General features: G+C 27.2%; 2 protein-coding genes across 3 annotated transcripts; one reads left to right on the top strand and one right to left on the bottom strand.

The window, feature by feature from the left end:
• Positions 1-104: 104 nt before the first annotated feature.
• LOC132940528 (oligopeptidase A) lies at positions 105-7686 on the bottom strand. The gene is made up of 14 exons (XM_061008191.1): positions 7365-7686; positions 6965-7128; positions 6684-6895; positions 6442-6609; positions 5995-6086; positions 5736-5924; positions 3277-3392; positions 2991-3117; positions 2708-2914; positions 2469-2643; positions 2288-2400; positions 2053-2211; positions 478-696; positions 105-411 (listed from the first exon to the last, which is right to left on the bottom strand). The coding sequence occupies exons 1-14, from the start codon at positions 7466-7468 to the stop codon at positions 279-281; spliced, it is 2178 nt and encodes a 725-aa protein (XP_060864174.1). The 5' UTR covers positions 7469-7686; the 3' UTR covers positions 105-278.
• A 389-nt stretch (positions 7687-8075) lies between these two features.
• Positions 8076-10387, top strand: LOC132940529 (vacuolar protein sorting-associated protein 33B). 2 transcript variants are annotated; one of them, XM_061008193.1, is made up of 3 exons: positions 8076-8253; positions 8323-8486; positions 8541-10387. In XM_061008193.1, exons 2-3 carry the CDS (start codon positions 8335-8337, stop codon positions 10096-10098), a joined length of 1710 nt encoding a protein of 569 aa, XP_060864176.1. In that variant the 5' UTR covers positions 8076-8253; positions 8323-8334; the 3' UTR covers positions 10099-10387. The 2 variants fall into 2 exon arrangements, with proteins under 2 accessions (XP_060864176.1, XP_060864175.1); XM_061008192.1 differs by having other exon boundaries at positions 8076-8486; positions 8541-10386.
• Positions 10388-12352: the final 1965 nt, after the last annotated feature.

The raw sequence follows: 12352 nt of genomic DNA, 5'->3' as shown, positions 1-12352 counted from the left end.
CTTTAGTTTTTCATGTTTAATCAATAACAATGTGTAACTATGCCTGTGCTCACTCAACCATAACATAACAAAACAAGGATATCTAAATAATGGGATAAATGTTTTATAAGATTATTCAGTTATTTATTATTTCTAACAATTTTTTAAACCAAAGAAAATATTTTAATATTATACTTTGTAATGTATATTATATTGAAAATATTTTATACACATTATAACATAATAAATATCCATCATTTTGGATGTGTTTAAATAATAACACATAACTAAACTATAAATTAATTACTATCATCTTTATCGAGTCCAAGATCACTAATAAATGCTTCAGGATTAGGGTCTCGTCCTTTGAAACGTCTGAATATTTCTCCAGATGGACAGCTGCCACCAAATGCAAAAAAGGTATCTCGAAAACTAAAATTATTAAATAACAAAAATGTAAAATATGAAATATTAACTGTGATAAAATTCAAGTATTACTTATATCCTAAATTTTTAGTAGTTTCATCTGGAGCCTTAAATGATTGAAATACATCAGCCGCTATTATTCTTGACCACAATCCAGAGTAGTAACTTGCTGCTCCTTGTTCATTAGACATAACTTCAGCAAACCTGCATGGGAAACTGTTCCATTTACTTAATGGAAATCCGTAGTAATTACTCCACATTTCTTTCACCAGGTCATTCCAATTTGTTTTACTAAAAGATAAATATATTAGTATATATAAATATAACAGAACACAATAAAAGATAATTATAAACCAAATACTCTATACATCAAATTCAGTATAATATACAGGAGTGATGTGATAGTATCACACATTTTTTAAAAGAATTCCAGAAAGGTTTTATTTTTAAACTATTATTATTAAATAACTGAAAGCCTAACAGAAGTGTTCCACAAAAGTTATGTCTAAAAGTTTTTTTGTTAAGCCATAATACTTAAACTTAATACTTTAACCATATTATACTTTAAATTTACTAGTGCAAGGTGTTAGTCTTTAAATCAAGAGGAGACATTGAAAAAAAAATAAATCAGACATCAAGACAATATTATTGATAATTAGACAATATCACACCAGAAATAAACAAACCATAAATCAAAAACCAACCACAGTAATGAGTTTACTGCAATCAATGATGTAACATAAATAACTAAGTTAATGACGATAACTAAAAAATAAAATTAAACAAATATATGAACAGTGAGACATGCCTCATAACGTAACAATAACTCGCACCAGTTTTCCAATTCCTCCCTATGCCAGGCAGAATGAGACAAATTCAACATTATCTCATATTTAAATTTATGCTGTTTTGGGATATTTACTGGGTAGACCTGTCACACCAGCCACCGTTAGCTTGCGTGCAACTAGTCTAATCTAAGAACAGTATAAAAAAAAATATTTTGACAAATATATACATATTATTACTAGAGCTGGATTTAAATGCCCTAAAAATATAAAAAAAATGCATTTATGACCAAAAATTCTAAAAATGTACTAAACAAATTCCCCAGATATCAAGATAAATCTGTGAATAGTTTTATTTAATAACCAGTTTACCTTATGTTGTTATACTACAATACTACAATATGTGTATTTATGTAATAATATTATAGATTTTTTTTCTTAATATTACTAAAAATAGGATAAAAAATTACCTCAAAAATAAAATAATACCCAAAAAACGTTTAATAATGCATTTAAACAAAAAACCTCAAAACATGCCACCAAAAAATGTTGTTATTAGTGGGATGTACTTATTACACACTCATATATTGGTTTTAAAAATGTTAAGCATTTCAGAAAGAAAATGCAAATGCATCGAAATCTGAGCCCTAATTATTAAATTCAAATTTGTGAAAAAATATATTTTTTACATTTAATAAAACCAAATTATTTGTTCGTATTCTAAGTAGGTAGAAATTGTCTCATATTTTCCTATGACGTTTTACCACTTAGGATACCAATGAATAATAAAATAAAATATTTATTTTTCACTTTTCAATATTTTTTAAATGCACACAACTATATTAAAATGTTATATTCTTACATAGTATGCATTTTAATGTCAATCATAGATTTGAAGAGTTCATCACAAGTATTGAACCCAGCCATGTGTTGTTTCATTTCAGTCAGTTGATCATTTGGTAATCTTTTACCTGTCTTGTAGTGGCTATTAATACTGTCAAATGTATCTTTATCATACAACCTGAAGAAATAATAAATATTTTAAATAAATATAAGCAACAGTATAGATATATAGATATTCATCTAATATTAATTACCAATGAATCATAAAATTACTGGTTATTCCAACAGCATCCCATTCAACATTACTCAAACCAGATACTTCAGCATAATGCACTTGACAAAGAACATTTTGCAATAAATGCCCAAACTAAAATTTATTTTACAAAATATTATGAATATTATCAGTTATATTATATCAACAAACAAGACATTTACTTTTCCAAATAAGATTTTCACTTGGTCGAAACTCAATAAACTTGGGTTTTTATTCTGCATTGATGGGAAGTTCATTATTAGGGCCGTTAAAGGTAATACTTTTTTTGGTATTGATGATGCAGTCCTATGAGTTACTAACCAACCAGGTTCACCAACAGTTTTCATTTTTTGTGGCCTGAAAATTAATTTATCAAAAAATTTAACAAATTTACTTCCAATTTATAATTTATAGTACATACCGAGAACAGAGGTCTAAATAAAATCCAGCCACAATTGAAGGGTCATTTTCGTGTATTATTTCATAATATTTGACATCAGGATGCCAGACGTCAGCTCTATTCGGCATTTCTAAAATGCGTATTCCATAGAGTCGTCTACATAGTTCAAAGAGACCATCTAAAACTCGATCTAATGGGAAGTACTCAGACCACTGAACTTCATCATAACTAAAATAATAATATTTTTTATACATATATGCATTAAATACCCCAATATGAAGAATTCAATTGGAAACTAACTAACCCAAAAAGTTCTTTTTTTTGTAATCTTGACCAGTAACTAACATCCCACATTTGAATAGGATACTCGTTACCCTTTTTATTTGAAAACTGTTGTAATGATTCTATTTCTTTGTCTTGTAAGGGTCTTGCTGTAAATAATTATTTATTGCATAATAGTTTAGGTACATAATAAATATAATATATCTGAAGTAAATAACTCTCAAATATATTAATTGTTGTACAATTAATCAAAATAATTTAAAATAATACAGAATAAAACAAAAAATATAAAGTATATTGTAATTTACCTTTATCCAATAATGTCAATAATGTATTTTCTATTACTGAAATTGAAGGTGCCATTTTTGTAATCAATGATAATTCACCATAATTTTTAAACCCCAATTTTTCAGCAGCTTCAAGTCTATAATTTATAATATTTAACATAATATATTAATAAAATAAATAATAATAATACAAAACAATCATTTAAATAAATACATAGAATAGTATTGAATTATTTTATTTTAATTATTCAGTAGAAATGTACTACCTTTAGATAGGTAATAAATAAGTCAGAGATGAATTAAGCAATTGCCACAAGTTACAACACCAAAAACTTGATTTTAATGTATTTACTAAATATATTGCACTGAGCCATAGCAATATCACAACTTTAATTCGAGATTTAATTAGACCTTTCAAAGAAATCAAGTGTTAAAATTCCAACAAAATAACTCTACTCCAACTTTTTAATGAAACAAGGAAATTGTCTACACTTTGTTATATGTGAATTGTGATTATTAAATAATGATAATAGTTGATACCACATTTTTTATATTATTATTATTATATTTTACTAGCTACAAAAGTGTACAACTCTATATCACCAAGGAAAAAATGAAAAAACATAAAATAAGACACTATATCTCAGTTTTAGTGTACCTCAGTTTACGAGCAAATTGGCATCGGTGTACCTCGCTTTATGAACTAATATATTAGCAGGCTGTGAGTGCTGTGGTATATTGGATATAGCACTTGGTATATTTTCAATGTGGTTTAAACTACTCTCTAAACATTCCTGATACCTATAAGAACAATCATCAATCACTGAAACTTTTGTCAAAATTGGTCGATTAGTCTATAAGCTAAAAACATAAGGACATTGCCTTTTATTATACGTTTGAATAACAAATAATTAATTAAATATTATTTTATTTTATTTAAAAAAAAATCTGAAAGCAACGCGATTCTGCTAAACTATACAAATTTTTTTTTACTGTGTGAATAGTACAACTGGTGAATTCCTATCTCTCAATATTCTGTGGACAGTCGGGTCAATAAATCCTGCTTCATAATTACTCTTTAAATTGAAAAAACTCAGTTCTAATTCATTTGATAGTTTTTGAGTTAACTGGTAAGTAAAAATCACATTTCACATTTATTTATATAATATATACATACAGATAGATATTGATATGGATTAATGTTAAGAGGATGCTATATCTGCAAGCGTTTATTACGTTATACAAATATGTTAACGTAGTAAATTGTGTGTTCTGAATAATTAATTTAACTCTTATAGAGTGAATTGATCTATAATCAAATTTAGAAGTAAGAGTATTATTCAGTGCATCTCATAGGTTTTATTTAATAATTTAATTTCAAAGCAAGTTATGAGCATCTTAAACATGGAATCATTTAAACCGCAAGAGAAACATTTGCATATTTAAAATTCAATATTATTGTGATTTGGTATTTTTTTTTAATTAGTTGGCCTGAATAATGGATAAGTTCTAGAAAAGATTTGTAAACTGCATACTAATGTGTATTAAAATAAAAAAATTGAAATTATGCCACTGGTTTAAAAATACATAAGCAGTTTACAACTTACACATTTTTATATTCAGAATATACAATTTGCTGTTATGCATTTGTAAAACGGAGATAATGTATGTGTGTGTAACGTTATCTTAATAATAAAAAAGTAAGTAAGTGGATGTACCTCTGCTGTACAGTAGGTTAGAAGTGGGTCACTGTATAATGGATTGCATTAAACTTGAATTCAATGATATTATTGTATACGAAAAACGATTCTGAGAGGAGATATGTTGTCAGTCTGGATATTTTATAATGTTATTATTTATTATAGCTTGTAAGTTGAATGAATATTATATATTACAACAAAATAACTAAAATTTTTATTTTTATTTTTATTCGTTTGGTGATAAACAAAAAGCGTTAGAAATTAAAATCAAGTTTTTAACGGTTTTTTGTATTTTGTCGGTGGTTTTTCCCGTGGCATTTAATAACTATTGAGAAAATCGAAAAATGACTTCTCTTAAGTACCATCTTGATCCAATTTGCTAAAAGATAAGATACTATATGTTGAAATCAAAGCACTCTTTCTGGTGTAAATTTTGTATAACAGGATAAAAAAAAATAAATAAATAATTAAATTAACACCATTGTAAGACCACTAGTTTCCTCGCTCCACTCAGAATCTAAAATGTTAAATATTGATTAAACAAAATTTTTCCATAATATACTAATATGAAGTTACAATAATTGCGAATTAGGTAAAACATATTAATAAAAGGTTTTTCATCTCTCCTGAAAAATAGTCAATATGGAGATAACAATTGCGAATTAGGCTGACAATTTGTATTATGTAACTATGTAAGTTGAATATTTACTAATTTGCAAGTACCAAATATTTATTGTTATCGACAATTTTTTAAAAATTCATAATTAATATTTAATTTACCTTAATTTTCGGATTTCTTCAACTTCTAAACCATTATTAAGTTCTCTTTTTTCGTCAGCAGGTGATCCAGCCTTTTCATAAGCTTGCCAAACATTCCAACGTAAATCTCTGTCAGGACAATACTCAATAAATCTATCTGCAGTACCCCATGTCAAGGCAACTTTCCATGGACGTTTCTTAGGGTTATTTCTGTAAAATGAACACAAATAATAATTTTTTTTTAATTACAAGATTATATAATATTTATATAAAATATTACTTATTTAGTGCCATTAATGTCAAAAGGTCTTCTGGAAAATCTTTGACTAGTTGTGGATTATCAATTATTTGTTGAAATTGACTCCATGCCATCTAAATGTACAATATTCATTTAGATACACAATTTGGAAGTCATTACAGGCTTTTAATGGTACCAAAAAAATATATTCACTTGCAACTAGTTTTCTCTTACGATATTCACAATATTTATCATTATGGTTTAAATGAGCACATTATTTTGAGGAATGATAAATGATTAAACTGGAATGCTAAACAAGCATTATGCTTACTTACATAAAAAAGGTACATTTTTTTAGACCACAATGATCAAGTTTAATCCATTTAAGGTAAAAAATTAAAAAGTATACCAAATATTATAAAAAATTGCAGGTGAATATAATTGTTTAATTGCAATAACCAAATCAGTACCAAACATTATAAATCTTACCTCTAAACGAATTTTAAAATATTTTTGCTTAGCACTGCATTTTTGTTTATTTGCTTTAAATGAATAATCAAGTTTTTCACTAAGTTCAAGTCCATTGAGTTTTCCTTCTTTAATAAATTTATTTACAACTGCTACTTGTTCTTCAGTTAATTTAGACAAATCAGCTTTCTAAAAAAAAGTTGTACATTATTTGATATTTATTTACACAAGAGAATAATTAAATTTAATAAAATAATACTCACTTTACATGCTTCATAAATAGGTTTGCTATTGTATTTGGTTGTATGAGACATACATGCTTTATTGTGTATTGGATAATATATTCGAGCCGGCATTACTGAACTGTCAGCTAAATATAATGTTTTTAATACAGCCCATATTTGATCAAATTTATGACTAAGATTCTCAATTGGTTCTAATACATCTTTAAATAAGTCATATTTTCCATCTTCAACTAAAAAGAAAACCAGTTCATAAGTTAAGGTGTATGTTTTCTAGTAATCATTACCCAAAATTATATTACCTGAGTTAAGGTAATCTTCAATATCGCGTATGCCACATTCAAAATCAATAAACTGATTACTAATTGTGTTCTCACATTTTTTGATATCTAAGCCTGTAAAACTTGGATGGTCAGCATTTACTTGTAAAAGACTTTCTGTTAAATCTTTACTGATTTCTGGCAATCTAAGATAGTGAAATTTAATTATTTATCGTATTCATTCAATATTAACTACTAATTGAGTAGGAAAAGTACAATAATAAAATCACAATTAATGTTATAGGTACCTAGTGATATTTTATTTAACCAAAAATAATAATAGATATTTTTGGTCTTTATTGTAAGGAATTTTTGAATCTTATTACAAATCCTTAAATAATTTTTAGCATTAATTTATATATAACCCTATTGGTTTACTTACAATACAATATATCCATTTCGACTAGGTACTCTGGTTAGTGCACAATTCTTGTGTTTTGGTATTATGTTTTGACACAATCTTGTGCAACGTGAAACAAACAACATTTTGTAATAATAATTGATTGACTTAACTATGTAAAAATCTAATTAAATACGTTTTTATGTTTAGTTATTCGATTATAATAGTATAATACAAAACAAATGAGTGCGTTTGGTTTATATTTAATAGTTTACTATACTTGAGTTAATACAGTATAATATAATAATATTAGGTATAATATTGATGTTTGCTTGCGCTTTTAAAAAATATAAATGAACTTTCTTATCACTTAGAAATTATCAATAATATTTTAAGGTTAATACTTATTATTATTATTTTATCATCATTTATCACCAATGTTATTATTATTATTATTATCGAGGGATTATCAAGCCGGATAGGTCTACGTCACGGACTAAGATAATATAATGGACTGGAATCGACAAGACGGCCCGCAAAAAGGAACCTCTGTTATCATCAACACTCATAATTGAATGTTTTCAGCGCTACCAGTGGTTTTATTTAGCGTCACATTTTGTATCTCAGTCCGTGTTTTATACAGATGGCGCTGTAAACTCTCAATTATCAATGCAACCCCCCGCATTAGCCTCTTGGACATACATTCGAGGCCACTGATAATCTGCTCCATTATATCTTAGTCCGTGTTCTACGTAAAAATGTATAATTTCCACTTTGATTTTTGATTATTATTTATTACCTATATATTATAACAGGTATTATTTGTTACTTACTATAGTTATTGGCTTCTGTTGTTTGCACCAAAACCTGCAGGTTCAGAATTAGTATTATATTAATATTTTAAATTTTAAAAATATTAATTATGAAATAGGTACCACCTACCTATATAAATATATTTTTTATTATTTTAACAATTTTTGCTTTTAAATTATATGTTTAGAAAATATTAATTATGTTTGACAAAAAGGTGTTAAATGCTTTTCCTCAAATATCCCACACAAATTTAATCAATATACTGAAAGATATGCCCGGACCTAAAGACTTAGTTGTAGAACATAGACTTTTTAAACCCCTTGAAATGTTCATCGATATGAAAAGTTTAAGGTATGATCTTGTTGAAATTATATATTAAGATAATAAAATGCATTTTTGTTAAAGGCTTTATGGGGTGGAAAAGGTATATAAACTGCAAGAATCGATCAATCCAATTACCGATCGGCAGTGTGTCTTTTTGGTGTCGTCTAATCTACCAGCGACAAAAATTATTTGCGATCTCATTAACTCGTGTCTAAGTAGGACAAGCATAGCTGAAGATATTATTAAAATCATTCTTGTTCCCAGGTCATTGATTACTATTGAAAAACAATTTGAAGAGGAAGGTGTCTACGGGTACATTCAAATATTTGAATTTCAATGGGATTTCATTCATTTAGGAGATTCATTACTTTCATTGGAGATGATAGATTTCTACAAAAATGTGTTTGTCGAAGAAAACCAGTCATTGTTATTGCCTGTTGCCAAAGCCTTGTGGACAGCTTTTATGGTTTTGGGGTTTCCTAAGACTGTGTGTGTAAATGGAAAGTCATCTACCGCTGTTTATAAATTATTGAATAGATGTTTTACAGATAGAGGAAAGCCTAGCATTAATAGCGGATCATGTTTTTGTATTTTAGATAGGGATTTTGATTATGCAAGTGTTCTGTTAACTCCTTGTACATATGCCAGTCTTTTAGATCAAGTAGTCGGTATACAAAACGGTATAGTTGAGATAAAAAAAATTGACGGAACTAAATCTATAAAAAACTTATGTAACCCCGATGAAACATACGAATATGTCAAATACAAGCAGTTTGGTGATGTGTTAAATTACTGGAAATCAAAATCCAAGGAATTGCAGGATAAACTGGAAAAGAGCAAAAAACTGCAACTAGATGAAATGAAACTGTATGTTACTCAAGAGTTACAGAGTGTCTTAATGTCAAAGAAAAATCTTACGTTCCATATAGATGCGTCTGAAGTTGTATCAAAAGTAATAGGTGATAAATTTATTGATTATATTACTCTAGAAAAAAATATGTTAGAAAACAGAAGTCGTAAAGAAAACTTAAACTGTATAGAAGATTTGTTGGCCTTTGGAAAAGGTAGTGCCAACAATATACTGCAGCTCATATGTTTATTTTCACAATGCCAAGATGGATTTACTTCAATTGAACTAAATAATATTAAAACAAAATTTTTACACCAATATGGATTCAAGTATTTTGAAACATTCCATGTTTTAGAGAAAATGAATTTAATAGTAAAACATGATAATAGCTCGGTTTTAAACAGTAATTTAAATAAAATTATATCCATTAATAAAACCAAACAAATGATGCAAAACATGATGCAGAAATTAAGGCTTGTAGATGATAGCGAGCATTGCATGAGTGCAGCATTTGGTGGATCATATGTCCCTGCTATTGGTAAGCTAATAGAGATTATGTGTAAAGAAGAAATGCCCGAGGAAGAAATTGTTAAATTATTATCTAACTATTCATTCCAAGTTAATGATTTTAAGACTGGTATAAAAACTGTATATGTTATGGTAATTGGAGGTATAACATACGCTGAACAAGCGGCACTTCATTTTTTAGAAAAATCAATGAGTATAAAAATTATTATTTTTAGCACAAATATAATTAATGGAAATATTTTAATGAACTCTTGTTTGTAGTATCAATATAAATTACCCATAGATAGCAAATTATTTTTAACTTTTTACAAAAAAAAAATGTTTTATTATTATATTCAGTATTTAATTTGTATAATATTTCCTATGTGAAATAAAAAATATTGAATAATGCATTAATACTGTATTAGAGAATTTTATATTAATATTTAATATGTGCAATAGTTGGTATATGTGTAATTTTATAGTGAATAATAAATTATTGTTTATGTATAATTGTTATTTGATTGATTTTAAGATGTTTTAGTATTAATATAAGTTATTACTTTGTAGGTACTTATTTATTTCATAATTATTGTGATTTATGAAGAGGATAATTTAATATCACATAAAGCCATTACCTATCTAATTCGCATTACATGCTAAATGGTAATTATTATTTATTATTAAATTTTATAAATTTATGAGCATAGTTCAGTATGATATTATAACTTATAAGGAATTTTTATTACTTATTATTCCTTACTGGTAAAATACTTATGGGTTTTAACAAAAAATGTAAATATAATTTCAGTTGTGACTTGTGGAATATATATATATAATGAAAACAGAGATATTAGATAATAATAAATAAAACACATCCGATTGTTTTACTTAGATGAATGATAATATTCTGGACAGTGGTGTAATTGCGGGTGGCAAGGAGGGGGGCACTTGCCCCCAGAAATGTTTGTGGGGGAAAAAATATAATTTTGCCCCTCTAAATAATCCACATTAAAAAAGGATTCTTAACAAGACTGTTAACATAATATTAAAATATTTTTTTCCTCAAATTACTTTATAAAAGTTTATATTTATTTTAGGTTTCTCTTGTTGAATAATATAATGTTGACATAGGTATTGTCAGTGTTACTACTATTACAATAATCGCATTATTCGTGACTATTATAATCCGTGATTTGTGAACACGTTATTATCTTGAAATCACGATTATGTCTACGGGAACGGCCGAACGGGAGGTTAATTTTTTTGCACCCCCCCCCCCCCCCCCTAGATTTTTATCCAGTTACGCCACTGATTCTGGGGAAGCAATGGCAAATCCATGGCACGCGAAAAATTTAAATATTTATATTTTATATATATATATTACTTTTATTTTCCATAATAAATAAAATTATAATGTATTATTATATATATACCTAATGTATTTATTAATATCCACAGATAAAATTGAATAATATCGTTAGTGACCGATAAATAGCGCCATAGCGGTATGCTCATAATATGTCCCTACCTACTTACCTCTTTTCATAATTTAATAGCAAGCTCAAGTGAAAATAAAATGTAATTTTTCCACGTAGCGTCTAAATAATTTGCCACCCCTATTCTAGAGTATACGTTATATTAGATATAAAAATATGTCAAATGATGAAATAAATAGTTCAGGAGTAATTTGTCCAAATAAAAGAAAAACAACTTTTGAATGTGGTTAAGCACTATAAAAATGGTGTTGCGAGATGCTGAAATTAGAAGCAACTATTGGATAGAAGTATGATCTAAGGATGGAGTGAATTTTCTCATAACTCATGTCTCATTCTTAGACATTTTAATTTTTGTCAAGTATATTTAGAGGAGACTTCAGAATAATCATTCTTCTTTAATCAACTAATTATTGTGAATATATTTTATGTATAGTAATAATATAATATAGAATAAACTATAAGGGCACAAACGCTGTCCACGGACTACAATACAGGTTCAAACACCTCTAAGTTTTAACACGCAATTTGCCCGTGACCTTGATGTGATGACGTCTTTATTATAATCACGGACTAAGATTTATATATATACATATGGATACTAAATATCTTAGTCCGTGATTATAATCAAGGCTACAAAAAATATAATCCTTATTCATTTTTCAACAATATAATAGAAGCCGGTGATAACGAAAATCGTAAGGAAGCCGAGGAATGATATCGACAATAAATTCTTCTTTGTAGTTTTAATTTTAAAGGTAAAGGTACGGGTTTTATCGTTATGATAAGATTGCTGCTTGTTTAATTTTACTAAGATCATTAAAATAACATTCAAATTACAATATTTTTTTGCCAAAAATACCAACACAAGCTACCAGTATAAGACATGTCATAATTATGTGACAAACAAATTGACTATGCATGCATTCGGACATAACTACATAAGTCTATTAAGTTATGTTTTATTATATTACGTCGTAATTCGTGCAGCCGTGCGTGAGACATGGACTAATACTTACCGGTATAATATTAATTAGCAC

This window comes from Metopolophium dirhodum, chromosome 3 (assembly GCF_019925205.1).
Source record: "Metopolophium dirhodum isolate CAU chromosome 3, ASM1992520v1, whole genome shotgun sequence".
NCBI lineage: Eukaryota > Metazoa > Arthropoda > Insecta > Hemiptera > Aphididae > Metopolophium > Metopolophium dirhodum.
The sequence above is the reverse complement of the archived record's forward strand: the minus strand, read 5'-3'. Positions and strand labels throughout refer to the sequence as shown.